Source organism: Harmonia axyridis, chromosome 6, assembly GCF_914767665.1.
Source record: "Harmonia axyridis chromosome 6, icHarAxyr1.1, whole genome shotgun sequence".
Lineage (NCBI taxonomy): Eukaryota > Metazoa > Arthropoda > Insecta > Coleoptera > Coccinellidae > Harmonia > Harmonia axyridis.
Window position 1 is genome coordinate 2,499,800 of NC_059506.1, and position 14,391 is coordinate 2,514,190.

General features: G+C 33.9%; 3 protein-coding genes across 4 annotated transcripts in view; all 3 read right to left on the bottom strand.

Moving 5' to 3' along the window:
• The window catches only part of LOC123682573, a 386,250-nt gene that overhangs the window by 168,883 nt on the left and 202,976 nt on the right, over window positions 1-14,391 (bottom strand). The gene's annotated exons all lie outside the window — the stretch shown is intronic.
• LOC123682578 (procathepsin L-like) lies at window positions 3,364-7,064 on the bottom strand. Of its 2 annotated transcripts, none has more exons than XM_045621288.1 (4): window positions 6,913-7,064; window positions 6,730-6,853; window positions 4,501-4,839; window positions 3,364-4,014 (listed from the first exon to the last, which is right to left on the bottom strand). In XM_045621288.1, the coding sequence occupies exons 2-4, from the start codon at window positions 6,820-6,822 to the stop codon at window positions 3,457-3,459; spliced, it is 990 nt and encodes a 329-aa protein (XP_045477244.1). In that variant the 5' UTR covers window positions 6,823-6,853; window positions 6,913-7,064; the 3' UTR covers window positions 3,364-3,456. The 2 variants fall into 2 exon arrangements, with proteins under 2 accessions (XP_045477244.1, XP_045477245.1); XM_045621289.1 differs by having other exon boundaries at window positions 6,730-6,869; window positions 6,913-6,964.
• LOC123682579 (procathepsin L-like) lies at window positions 11,861-13,131 on the bottom strand. Its single transcript, XM_045621290.1, has 3 exons — window positions 12,971-13,131; window positions 12,560-12,895; window positions 11,861-12,473 (listed from the first exon to the last, which is right to left on the bottom strand). The coding sequence occupies exons 1-3, from the start codon at window positions 13,064-13,066 to the stop codon at window positions 11,919-11,921; spliced, it is 987 nt and encodes a 328-aa protein (XP_045477246.1). The 5' UTR covers window positions 13,067-13,131; the 3' UTR covers window positions 11,861-11,918.

A 14,391-nucleotide genomic window follows, 5' to 3' on the forward strand; every position in this document is an offset into this window, starting at 1 on the left:
ATGAGTTCATTACAGTTCTAAAAACAGTGCTGTAATGAACTCATTACAGCATCGTTTTCAGTTACATTTTTCGTTTTGTGGTTTTCTATACTGACTTACAATCCTATCATATTTCAACAAACGTCAATAATTGTCAATGAAATATAATTTGGAGATAGTGAAATGATTTTCAACATTATTTGCAATTTCTCTTAATTCTGGTGGTGTTAAATCGATTTCGTCAGACATAATTCACGAATTTAATGCGTAAATGTAAATTATTTCAAAATCGAAACGTACGATTCATATTCAAATTGCGTAATCTGTCAATATTCGTAACAGTCACACCAACAGCCAAAATACAATACGAAAGTCACTAGGATATATAATCTGAATTTTTCATTGAATTTCGGCAATATTCTACAAAACTTGACTGAAATAGAGAAAATATCGTCTAATACTCGTTGCAGAAGGCAATTCCAACACTCATGCGTTCCAAAACTCGCTCCTTCGTCGCTCGTTTTCGAATTTCGCATTCGTGTTGGAATAGGAGCCCATTCTGCAACTTGTTTTAGAATATACTATTCATTTTGAATAATAGTACTTCATTGATACAAAAAAATCTTTAATAAAAATATACTGTTCCTAATAAATTATACAGGGTGATTCCGGAAGAGATCATCAGATTTTAGAGAAGTTTACACTAGTCAAGAAAGTTTCGAAAGAATGTTTGGTTCACAGTTGGGGGCCTCAATTGATGCTGTACCGGGTTTTTCACCATAATTTGACCCCCCTTTTAACTTTGTTACTAGAAGAGGTACAAAAAAATGTTTTCCACAAAAGTTTCACGAAATCGACTAGTGTTTTTTAAAATGATTTCACAAAACGAAATATATACAGGGTGAGCAACATATTGATAGCAACTCCATTTTTTCAAACGGAACACCCTGTATATTTTTCTATATTTGACTAGTTCTTTTTCCCCTGATTTCGAATATATAACATATGTTTGGCCTATTTCTCTTATTGTTCTCTTATTGCTATCAATATGTTGCCCACTCTGTATATATTTGGTTTTGTGAAATCATTTTGAAAAACATTAGTCGATTTCATGAAACTTTTGTAGAAAACATTTTTTCGTACCTCTTTTAGTAACAAAGTTAAATGGGGGTCAAATTATGGTGAAAAACCCGGTACGTACTGGGTGATTTGTCCAATTCGACAGATTCTACTTGATTTATTAATTTTGGTATGGCTGATTTAATTTCGATGAACTTTTCGTAAGTAATTGCACAAGTGCATCAAAATTACCGATAACTTTGCATGACAGCGTGTTGTCATAAAAACTGCATGAGTTCATTTTCATTTTTGAAAAATGAAAATGACCGAATGCAGTTTTTCAAAGAAAACACGCTGGAATGCGAAATTATCCGGTAATTTTGATGCACGAGTGTAATTCGAGGGAATATTTCCCGAATAAACTGTTACATTACTTGTCAAACTGATTTAGAATGGAATTGCCATAGATTCGAACTGTGTAAGATGCATAGAAACTATGCATCTATGAACAGAACAATTACCGCAGTGCAGTTTCGCGTCCTACAATGCAATTATCGCTGTAATTTTCGATAATTGTTCTCCAGATACATAGAATTTTTGACAGGAGGGAAATATTCGCTGTAATTTTCGATAATTGTTCTCCAGATACATAGAATTTTTGACAGGAGGGAAATATTCGCTGTAATTTTCGATAATTGTTCTCCATATACATAGAATTTTTGACAGGAGGGAAATATTCAGTGTATACTTACAATATGAATAAGTGTGTATATTTAATAATTTCAACACTTTATTCAAAATGGATTGTTTTTGTGATATATCCAAATTAATTTTGCAGGTTAAAAAACTACGTTTTACATTGCATTTCCAAAATTCTCTATCCGTTTCAGATTCTACAATTTATTGTTAAGGTGTTTTCAATTCAATTTAATTTTTTTGGCATAACTCAGATTTTCTGGAAAAAATCGTATATCTGCATATTTCGCATTAGAGCATAATTGTGGAATTATGTAATAGGCATATCAAATTATTCATTCAATATTCATATTATTTTCTTTGATATGATATTAACCAAAGGTCTTCAGTTCATGTTTTTATTCACGTGGATTTATTTGAATAAGAATTTTGAATTTCAAAGAACTTTTTTAGAACTCAGTAAACAACAGCAACTTTGGACGATCATCTCTTTTCCTGGTTTCTCTGAATGAATGTCGATAATTATCGCAGCGAAATTTATATAATTCTTTTCCTCTATCATATATTCGTAAAACCCTCCAAAAAGGTTTTTTTTCGGTACTTTTTCTTTACTGAATTCCTAATTGGTGTTCCTGATAAAAGCTGAAAGTTTGTGTATTATATTGAGAGTCCTTCGTCAAAAAACAGCTAAACATCATTGTCAATTGTCAGCCAACAAGAAGCAGTTTTTAACCTACTTACAATTGAAGAATTGCCGTGGGTTCGTGCCCCTCGTTGGGCGCCAAAATTATGTGTAACCTCTTTGTTACAACTCAAAATGCCTGAGAACAGTCGTTTGTTTGAGTCGTGGTTCAGATCTCTGAATTCACCAAATTGAAAGGACAAAAACCCGAGTCGATCAAACACCTCTTATATTCACACAAGTATTTCACAATCTGAATCTTTAAAATATCTGGTACCAGAAAAATTGACATACAATAGAAAAATTATATAAGTGAATCCGAAATTTATAAATTTACAAGAATAAAGAATGTTATCATTCAAATTCATAAATTACTTCCCTGAAGAGATAATAGTCCTAGCTCTATACTGAGCCAATCTTCCCCCACCAAAGTTGATAAGAACGTGTGACAGTTCTTCAATTGTAAGGAGAGTAAATACTGCTTCTTGTTGGCTGACAATTGACAATGATGTTGGGCTGTTTTTTGACGGAGGACTCTCAATATAATACACAAACTTTCAGCGTTCATCAGGGACACCAATTAGGAATTCAGTAAAGGAAAAGTACCAAAAAAACCCTTTTTGGAGGGTTTTACGAATAAATAATAAAGGAAAAGAATTATATGAATTTCGCTGCGATAATTATCGACATTCATTCAAAGAAACCAGGAAAGAAATGATATAACAGTTTCACTGTATCGGGTACATATGCACGAAGATACGCATTGGCGTACGCCCAAATTTTCATCAACTGTCTTGTTTCGTTGAATGAATTAAATTTGAAATGTAGCTTGCTACAGTTTACACATACCAAAAAGTATATTGTGAACCTTTTCGAGGAGGATTTCCTCGAACATTTTTGAATGTTTTTCATTTGAAAAATGATGTCATAGGCTACCAAAAATAGTCCTGGGCTAACATTATTATATTTCAGTCTATATAATCATAATAAAAAAATAAGTTCAAATATAACACTAATTACAATTCAAAAGAGAGTTGCATTCACATCAGCGGATACACAGCCATTGTCGCAATACCACATCTATTGTTCTTATTCCTTACAATTTTGAAATAACCATGGTCTCCCCAATCCTCACCCCAAGAATTCTTCACCAGGTAGTATTCTATACCGTTATCAACACCATAACCAACAACAACAACATAATGGTTCAATTCGTATGTTGTACAGAATTTGTCATCCAATATGCCATAATCGTAGCCTTGCAATTCGAAAGTTGCGTCCATTGCAACTGAAACAGGACCCATAGTAGCCACAGCTATTTGAAGGTCCCGTTCGGACCCCTCTTCAATTTCTACATATCCTTTAATCTTGGTCACAACTTTAGTTTTGTCATAATAGCAATGTCCGTCGTCATCTTGGTATGGGTAGTCTTTTTCACTCTCAATCCCGTATTTTTCCACGTATTCGTATGCCGTCGAAACAAGGCCACCTTCACAACCATAATTACCTTGATTCCAGGAACAATCGACCAATTGTTTCTCGCTGAAGGGAATCAACTTGCCTTTAAAAATTTTGTAGTTGCTCTCCAAACTCCCAATCTGAAAGTAACGGGTGTGAAATGATGGATGCATTCGAAAATGAAGTAAATCGAATTGTTCAATCTCAGAAGTTTGAAATAAAATCCTACTATAGATATATTTGGGAATACGCTCTATTAGTGTTGTCGTCACACACCGCCATTTTAGTTCTCCTGTCAGTGTTCGGAATCCAAACAAACAAATTTTCATTCGAATTAGTACGTTGTCGTTGAAGAAATTGGCTTATTTTGATGAATAAGATTATTCGAGGAACGATTTTACTATTAATTGATAGACAGAAGGCACGAGATTAATGCCAGTAAGTCTGTTTTTACTTGAACAATTTTGGGTTTTGCGATACGTATGAGCATTAACTAATCTAACGCTATTCACCTCCGATAACAGCATGTTTCATTCTTTAGTATCATCAAAAATGTGAATTTTTTCCCAAACCTCTCAGCCTTACCAAAAGAATATTTTTCATGAATAACCATAATCTATACTCACAGCACTGAACGCATAACATGATCCACAGAGTCCTTGATCCTTGACTTTAGTTACTGCGCCCTTTTCCACCCAATTTACATACGATGGAATTGTGACATTCTTATCAGTTGCTACAAGAGATCTCTTATTTCTCCCACGTTTTCCCTTCATACCTCTGTTAACAAATTCCATGAATTCTTCTTTCGTCATATCGGTGAATTTATTAACACCCTTTTTATAAGACACTTCTCCTCGTTCGTATAAGACATTGTGTATTTCGTATTCTCTCAAATTTTCTTCGAATATAGCCATCCTTTTTTTGTATTCAACTACAGATCTGTAGGATTTATCGTATTTGCTCTGCAATAAATGTGTCTTGAATTATTTTACTCAAAGTACTGATTCACATGCATTTTCTTAATGAATGTATCGATGAAGTTCATTTGTATTTATTTTTTCTTCCAATTGAGCAAATGGAGGGCGTAATATAAATCGAATTTTATGCTAATAATTTTGTTATGAAGAGTAAGTTATACAGGGTGATTCACCGAGATGGCCTATTAGAAATTAGAACCTATATTTTTTATTATTTCAGTCGATACTACGTCCAAAAATAGTGGGGGTTACTTACGCAAACCCTATACCTAAAATGAATACTTTAAGAGTTATGAAGGAAGAACTTTAAATGAGGAAAAACCGCTATTTATAATTGTGTGGAGTAGTCTGCGATTTCCGAAAAAAACAGAAAGAAACTAAAATTCGATGTTTTCATAACTAAATTATCATAAGAATATCAAGAATTGTAATGAATTATTCGTAATTGAAAATTGTATTGGTTTATGGATTTCTCAACAATCCCAACGAAAATTTAATTAAAATTCATGAAATGTAAAATTCAGTTATCCAAACATCGAATTTTAGTTTCTTTCTGTGTTTTCCGGAAGTAACAGACAATTATTTACACAGTTATAGATAGCTGTTTTTCCTCATTTGAAGTTCTTCCCCGATAACTCTTGAAGTATTCGTTTTGGGTATAGGGTTTGCTTAAGTAACCCCAACTATTTTTGTACGTAGAATCGACTGAAATAATAAAAAATATAGGTTCTAATTTGAAAATCTTGAATTTTGATGAATTTGAGTTGTCCAAGTTCATGATTCTCTTATGAACACCCTGTACATTTTTGGTCCAAGCCGAAAACAGTCTTATAATACTACATATTTGCGGAATCGAAAAAGAAAATTTGTTCGAAAAAAGCTGCTGAAATATTCAAAAAAATGTGAGTCCTCATCGTCACCTTTTTTTTTTCATAAGAATCCCAATAACTTATGAACCGTTGAATTTTCACCCAAGGTATAGCATATTGTCGAAATTGTCATCAAAAAAGCTATCTAATGATGCAATAATATACTGGGTGTGCCATTTGAAATAAAGAAGTAGTAGTCTGTTTCCGGTATAACCGGAAGTTTTAGAGATCTGAAAATAATATAGAGAGAAAGATCATTGTCTCAAACCCCAATATGCAAAATTTCAGCTCAAAATTATGATTAGTTTTCCATAAACGTCTAATAGGCCATCCCGGTGAATCACCCTGTATATTGCAACACCACTTATTCAATACAATTTTAACATAAAAATATTTTGTGTGAAATTTAAGGATCATTATTCTGCTTCCAAAAATTTACTCATTTCAAAATAAATTCAAACCTAAGTAAATTTATAAAAAAAATAAGATACCTATACTACCGGGTGTTGAAAAACAAAGTTTCAATATTTTGGGAGCTGATTAAATACGTCTCTAAATAAGTAAGAAATTTCATATGAACATGTGTCTTAGAGATATGAGCGATTTTCAGTTTACAAATTAACTACTAGCGCAAACAAATACGATATTAGATTTATTTATTTTACATATATTTTTTTATATCTTTTAGATGTCTCGTTTACTTTTTACTTATTTTGTGCTCTAGAATTGGCTCCCATGTAAAATATTCAGTAACTCTTAAGGATTTGAAAAGGCTAAATAAACAGGGTAATTTTTTTAAATGAAGAAGTTTATTATATTCCGGGAAAGGGGAAAATCTGACAACATAATATCGGTCAGATATTAAGATCCTTATTCCTTGCACACCAAAATCTGTAGAAATCGTACTGTCTATATTCAAAACTCTTTCCATATAATCCCAATAATTGTAAAATAATTAACTCACAAAAATCTTGCATGGAATCACAAAGAAAAACTGTTACCTCACCTGAAATCTTCTCCATTCCAAACCAAGATTCTGTTCATTATAAACTTGACCAATATGGACAGCAGAAAGAAATAATACACAGAGTATATTCATCGTAGTTGAATTTTCAACACAAATACGATAACTAAAAAAAATGTTAACTAAATACAATCGAAAAAATTTGATATTGAAATATAAACTCACTTATTCTGAATATCAAATTTGACTCGAATCAAGAGGTCAAAATTTGCAATGAAATCGAATGCAACCACTGGCGTATTCTCATTTTACCAAAAATATATACCTAAATTCCATTTCTCACAGAGCGATTAGTGATAGGATAAAAATTAATATCATAATCTCATGATAAATAGAATGTATCATCGGACAAATCCGAATAACTTTTTTTTTAATCCCTATATCAATTATAACTTATTTGATATCTATTGTTGTTTTATTTTAGCCCGTTTGTTGATTTTTTCAAATGGGTTAGAGGGTCAATGTTGAGGGAATTACGGTACGAGGTGAACACCTAAAGCACTTTGACCTTATATGTGAGGAAAAACGACGGGTAAATTTGCTGATTTCTTGTTCATGTTGTTCTTCGAAAATATCTGAAGAAGTGAGAATGTTATGAAAACTGTTATGAATCCATTCAAAGGGTTTTGCAATAAGAGGTTTAATTTTGAACACCCCATTATCTGAGCAGCTGTCACTTTTGAAGCTGTCATTTTTTGACATTCGACAAGTGAAAGAACGCCATTACTAAAAATGTTAATAACAACTCAAAATTTTGATGCTGTAGCCCGTAATAAGTGCAACTGTTACGGTAAATGGACTGAGCTACCAAACTGAAAGGCCAATTGAAAAGTCCCCGGTCTACCATAGTAAAACAATTTTTTTTTCGGCGAAATTCGATTTTATTATTCAACATAGTTGCCTTCGAGGGCGGTACATCGATTATAGCGATCTTCCAACTTTTCGATACCATTTTTGTAGTACCGTTTGTCTTTCGCTTCAAAATAGGCCTCAGTTTTGGCGATTACTTCTTCATTAGCGCTAAATTTCTTTCCAGTGAGCATTCTTTTGAGGTCTGAAAACAGAAAAAAGTCGCCGAGGGCTAGATCTGACGAATACGGTGGATGCAGAGGCAATTCGAAGCCCAATTCATGCAATTGTGGCATTGTTTATGAAACACCTTTTTTCTTCAAATGGAGTCGTTTTTTAACGATTTCATCCCTTAAACGACCATCACTTTCAGTTATACAACTGCACAAATTTAAATTATTCAAATAATGTACCTAATTCAATTCAAAAGGGCCTTGACAGAATCTGTTCATTTCTCGCGTTTCCAAAGGAACGGCTTCTCAAAAGCCAAATTTCATTGATCTACCAAGCGAGGTGTGGGAAAAGTGTCGTGAGGAATGATATTTCTCACAATATGAGCAATACATAGTTATGAAATTGAGTAAGCTATGAAGAATATGCTACTTTCCATACAACATTTACAAATTGATAAATGTTTTTCTTTGAATGTGACCAAAGGGAAAAATCTAACGGTGTTGCATCCGGAAACCTTGGTGGCTAACTAATATTTTAATCGACTGAAATTCACAGATTGTCATTGATATGTACTCGGTTGATTTGCCGTATGAAACTGAACTACCACACCACAGATGCTGGTTTGAAAAGTAAACTTTTTGTATTTTAGTTTTTAGCTCAATGAATAGAGTTCATCTATCGGATTTAGAGGTTTTTTTAATAAAAAAATGAATTAAAACAATTTTATTTAATAATATCTATTATCACACAAACAAACCATCCTTCACAATTATTTTTTAGAGATATGTTCTTTTAAAGTTGTCCGCGACTTCGGTTTGCAACGTCCATTCTGAAGTCCGATTTTCAATTACGCGTCTGAGTATTTCTAGTGAAATTTGGGCAATAACACGAGTAATATAGGCCTCCAATGCCTCAATTGTCACCGGCTTATCCATATATACTCTAAACTTTATATAGCCCCATAGGAAAAAGTCAAGGGGTGTGATATCACACGATCTAGCAGGCCAATTCGTTGGTCCAAAGCGTGAGATTATCCGTTCGCCGAATCATTCTCGCAGCGAAGGCATGCATGCATGCGCTGTATGGAAAGTGGCGCCAACTTGTTGAAACCAAATTTCGTCGAGACCACGGGCTTCAGTTTCTGACATCAAAATTTCTGTTATCATTGCGCGTTAACGGTCACCATTCCCAATAACATTCCGGCCGGCCTCTGTTTTAAGGATTTATGGATCGATTATTCCGCACCAAACACTTGTTTTTTCTGGATTACAACGAAATTTTCCAATTTTCCAATTTATAGCTTAAAAACAGTTGAACTTCTAAGGGAAAAAATAGGGACGTTGCCTATATTTTGAAATTGATTTTAATTTGTAGATAAGCCCAATATAAACACGAAAAAAATTTTTCATGGAAAAATATAGAAAGTACCAATAAAAAATACGTAAATGAAAAAAGTTTTCAAAATTCCCGCTGAAACGCTCCATTCTGTCATGTTATTATTGAGACGTCAATGCATAAAAGAGTCACCACCATAGACAAACTAACTAGTATATCTAGTATATCACCACGTGATAACGGTCTGTCAAACTGAACTAATATCAACTGATATTGACAGTCGAGTCGGTTTGATTATATCACCTGACGTTCAAAACTATAGATAAACTAGTTCTAGATAAGATTAGTTTGTCTAGGTTCTAAACGTTTCAGTGCTATGACGTCAAATTGCCCTGATTGGCGTTCGCAGTCACGTGCTAGTTAATAAGAATTAAGACAATTTAAATCAATTTCATCAAATTGTCCGACGAGGCCGTTAGGCCGAGTTGGACAACACGTCGAGTGCAGTAAACAATTTTTACACGAGTTGCATACAACATTTTTTCTAAGTTCATGCAAAAAGCAAAAAATGATTTATTGAGGTGCGGCACTAGGTGTAGGAAAATGAAAAGCGCAACTTGAATACTTTATTATTAATATCGATTTGCATTGAAACAGGAACTAATACGTTACGAACAATTTAACTCAAACTTTATTTTTACCCTCAATGTTGAAAGTGAATGAACAATTGGTGCAATTTTCAATATGAATATTTCGAAGTAAAGTACTTTTTAAATCCACTTCTTGATTAGTTACTGCTGTAAACGTACTAGTACTTGGTAACTGTACATCGTTATTTCCTTCAGGCTGAAATATTTGTTTGTCATGATGACAGCACGTTGAAGTAGATAACAGATGAGTGCAATAAAAACTTTATTGCACTAGTGCAATAAAGAACTTCTTTTTCCACTAAATACATATAGTTCAATAAAGTTTTGCTTTCTGCATGAATGTAGAAAAATGCTATTTTAGTATTTTACAAACGGCCTCCAAAGTGGAAAACCTACATTCATTTGATTTTATTAAATGACGCAATATCCCTATTCTCTCAAAAATCGAGCCCCGAAATGTGCCATTTATTTTTTTAACTCGAAGTGATTCTGAGATCCCATCACTAGAGACTACGAATTTGGCACACCCGATATATATTTAGCAACTCCTATATAAAGGGTGTTTTTTTGAGCTATAGAACTTTAAATTGCAATAAAACAACGATGGATTATTCGATTGACATGAATTTTATTTATTCGCAAGATAATCTTGTGGCATTACATTTCAAATATGATTTCTGGCATATGACCGCCACGGCTGGCTCGGATGTAGTCTAATCTGGACGTCCAATTTTCGATGACTTTTTTCAACATTTGTGGCCGTATATCGGCAATAACACGGCGAATGTTGTCTTCCAAATGGTCAAGGGTTTGTGGCTTATCCGCATAGACCAATGACTTTACATAGCCCCACAGAAAGTAGTCTAGCGGTGTTAAATCACAAGATCTTGGAGGGGCCAATTCACAGGTCCAAAACGTGAAATTAGGCGGTCACCAAACGTGTCTTTCAATAAATCGATAGTGGCACGAGCTGTGTGACATGTTGTGCCGTCTTATTGTTGGAACCACAGCTCCTGGACATCATGGTTGTTCAATTCAGGAAAGAAAAAGTTAGTAATCATTTCTCTATACCGGTCACCATTGATTGTAACGTTCTGGCCATCATCGTTTTTGAAGAAGTACAGCGCACCAAACAGTCAATTTTTCTGGATGTAACGGTGTTTCGACATACACTTGAGGATTAGCTTCACTCCAAATGCGGCAGTTTTGTTTGTTGACGTGGCAATTCAACCAGAAGTGCGCTTCATCGCTAAACAAAATTAAATGGACGTAGTGCGCGATACGTATTCCGCACAGAACCATTATTTTCGAAATAAAATTGGACTATTTGCAAGCGTTGTTCAGGCGTGAGTCTATTCATTATGAATTGCCCAACAAAACTGAGAATAAATCGCTTGACAGCTGTTGAAACGGTTTCCATCTTGAACAGTAATGCCAACGTAAAGTTATATACTTCGAAAAAAACACCAGTTACATCTCCTATATAAGTACAACATCTGAGGATTTTGTACTTTGCGCTGGAACTACCCTTCAGAGGATCCCTATACTTTCATAATGTTGTGATGTTTATACACAAGCGACGAATTGAAGTTATTGAGTCATTAGACCACACCTACCAAATGAGACAAAAGATTCAATTCCATATACAGGTGAATATCCCAAGGATCAAAGAAAAGTGTTTGACAGAGAAGTCATATTTATTTATGTGGGAAATTGATTCCGGAATTTCTTAAGAGGGATATGCGGGTCTGTACTTTGTTCTATATGGGTATGAAATAGAATAGTCAATCTTGAGTTTTTTTGAGTTGATTGTATGTGATTATATTCAATTCAGCAGTTGAGTAAATGAATTTTTTAACTGTGATAGCTTGAACCCCATGCACAACTGTGTGTCTATGGGTGATTAATGTTTATATGCTGATTTTATATTTTTGTTACAACTTTTATTTATATGGTTTTCAATATGTATCTTGGCTTTGTATTTTTAAATTGAGCAAATAAGCTCATATCATATTATTATATGTATACATATATCTTGTGTATATTAACTTTGGCGCTTTGTTTGAATGATCTGTTATTTATATTTGGAATGAAAGATATGGAGGTCATGCAAAAATAATCATTTATTCACTAGAAATATCAATTCAGGGATAAATTAAATCATTAAAGAACAGGGTAGGTAGCCATGGTTGCGATACCGCAACGGTTATTCTTGTTTCTGACCAATCTGAAGTATCCTTTTTCTCCCCATGAGGCTCCCCAAGAGTTCTTGACGATGTAGTATTCCTTACCATTTTCTATTCCCATACCAACAAGAAGAACACCATGGTTCAAAGACTCGCTACTGCAGGAGCCGTCGTCCAAAATTCCAGAGTCGTACAATTGGAGTTCGAAAGAAGCATCAATAGCAACAGAAATTGGTCCTATCTGTGCAACAGCTTCCTGAAGAGCGGGCTCGGATCCAGAATCAATGTTGACGTAGTTCGACATTTTGGTGACAACTTTAGAGGGATCAGCATTGCAATCTCCATCGTATTCTTGGTAAGGGTAGTCAGACTCACTTTCGATTCCGTTTTGCATAACGTAGTCGAAGGCTGAAGTCATCAAACCACCGTTGCATCCCATGTTACCTTGATCCCAAGAGCAGTCCATCAAGTTCTGCTCACTGAGAGAAACCAAATTTCCTTTCAATCCCAATTGTCCTTCGATAGATCCAGTCTGTAAGGAGAGACCAAACGTTAATACCACAATTTAATTCATAAAGTTTAGGTTAGGTGAGGTTAGATAAGTTAACGATTACTCACCGAACTGAAAGCCCAGCAAGATCCACACTGTCCTTGATCTTTTACTCCTGTTACAACATTATTGGTTCTCCAGTCAATAGATTCAGGAACGACAAATCCTTTGGTTCTGTTGAAGGGAAGGCCAACCACAGTTGGTTTGTTCTTCAAACCTTTGTTTACATATTGAAGAAATTCGTCTTTTGTCCAGTCGGCGAATTGGTTGATGCCTTTGGTGTAGGTTGTTTTGCCTTCCTCGAAAAGGGCATTGTGTTGTTCGATTTGGTTCAGATTGTTTCTGAAGATTGCCAAACGTTTCCTTGCTTCTACAGGTGACCTGTAGGATTTTCCATAAGTGGCCTGAAATATTAAATCATTAAAAAATTATTAAGAACATCATTTATTTTCTATTGTTTTGAAAAAAATTTAGCTCACCTGAAATTCACTCCATTTCCTAAGGACTTCATCATCTTGGACCGCATTGGCGAAGACCACAGCGGCCAAGAAGAAAAATGCTACCAAAACTTTCATTGCTCTCAATTTCACTGTCTCAACTAGAAGTGAATGAATGCAGTTTCGAAAATTTTGAAACAATATATAGTCCAAGATATTGCATCATTCCTAATCAATCTGATGGAGATTAAGGATCTAAGTGTGAAAATAATGGAAAAACCTATATCTATCTGATACGAAAATATGGGATTTATGATTCTATTGTTAATTCATCGTGGTTAATGCTACTTTGTTGATAATCGTAAAAAATATTCATCGATATCTACTTCCTTGCTAATTGTCTCTTCAAAAATCAAATAAACGATATCCTCAGACAGTAGGATGAGTATTTAGAATAGTCATTGTTATGTAATTTATAGTTTTATTTCGAATGCAATGAGGTATAGTTTTTGTCAAGACAGTACCTAAGGTAAATGTACCAATTATATCGACACAATAGTTTGTTCGTGAGAATTACAAATAGTTTTCGAACACAAAGGCAATTTTTATGTAGTTGCAATATACATTTTTTTCAATCTGTAAACCTTCAGTTTCAATAAACGGAAAAAAATAATAATGAAATAGTTAAATCAATTTCAATTGAATGAATGAAAACGCAAACCAGATGTCCCAATGTTCGACACTTGAAAAAAATGAGTAACCAATCGCCGACATGTAAGAGGAACAATGTTCGACACTGTGCCAAATTGAATTTGGGTATACGTGATATATTTATATTCAATATTATGGATGAAACACTATAAAAACATTTTAATTTATAATATATATGGAACAGTAAATATAACAAAAAATATGAATTCTTGAATAAACTTAAAAACCAAAAATAAACTTTGTTGAAAAATCTTATAACACATCTTTACTCTGTCGTGAAGTCGTCTGGTTTCAGGTGCTGGTATCTCAAATTCCTTTCTGAGTCTGGCTGATCTCAAAAGTATTATAATCGGCATATATCTCATATTTTTTATAATATAAAAAACTTAGAAACTTATTTTTTCGAGCATTATTCAAGTTTGGGTCTGACTATCGTATTATACGACATAATCATGATGTCCAAATTTTTAAAATCCCTGCAATGTCTCATTACAAATCCCAAACTACGGTAAGCCTTTGCTGGTATACTCTCGATGTGACCCTTGAAGGAGATTGAGTTATAATACTCTATGCCCAAATCTTTGATTTCATCAACTCTTTTAAGTTCTTCTCCATCCATGTTGATCCATCTATATGTTGATGCTAACCTTAACTGGAAGTCACACTGTGAATATTTGGTACCAAAAGTTAACTCTCAAAGCTATGTTCTGAGACAGCTGAAAACTGTTCTAACGGAGAAACAACTGATTCAG

Bases quoted from the DNA above. Each gene is read 5' to 3' on its own strand.
- LOC123682579 (XM_045621290.1), bottom strand. From the start codon at position 13,066: ATGAAAGTTTTGGTAGCATTTTTCTTCTTGGCCGCTGTGGTCTTCGCC. The intron at 12,896-12,970 runs GTGAGCTAAATT...TTAATATTTCAG, and splicing joins GGAAATGGAGTGAATTTCAG to GCCACTTATGGAAAATCCTA. The intron at 12,474-12,559 runs GTGAGTAATCGT...CTCTCCTTACAG, and splicing joins CTTGCTGGGCTTTCAGTTCG to ACTGGATCTATCGAAGGACA.
- LOC123682578 (XM_045621288.1), bottom strand. From the start codon at position 6,822: ATGAATATACTCTGTGTATTATTTCTTTCTGCTGTCCATATTGGTCAA. The intron at 4,840-6,729 runs GTGAGGTAACAG...CATTTATTGCAG, and splicing joins TGGAATGGAGAAGATTTCAG to AGCAAATACGATAAATCCTA. The intron at 4,015-4,500 runs GTGAGTATAGAT...CGTTACTTTCAG, and splicing joins CATGTTATGCGTTCAGTGCT to ATTGGGAGTTTGGAGAGCAA.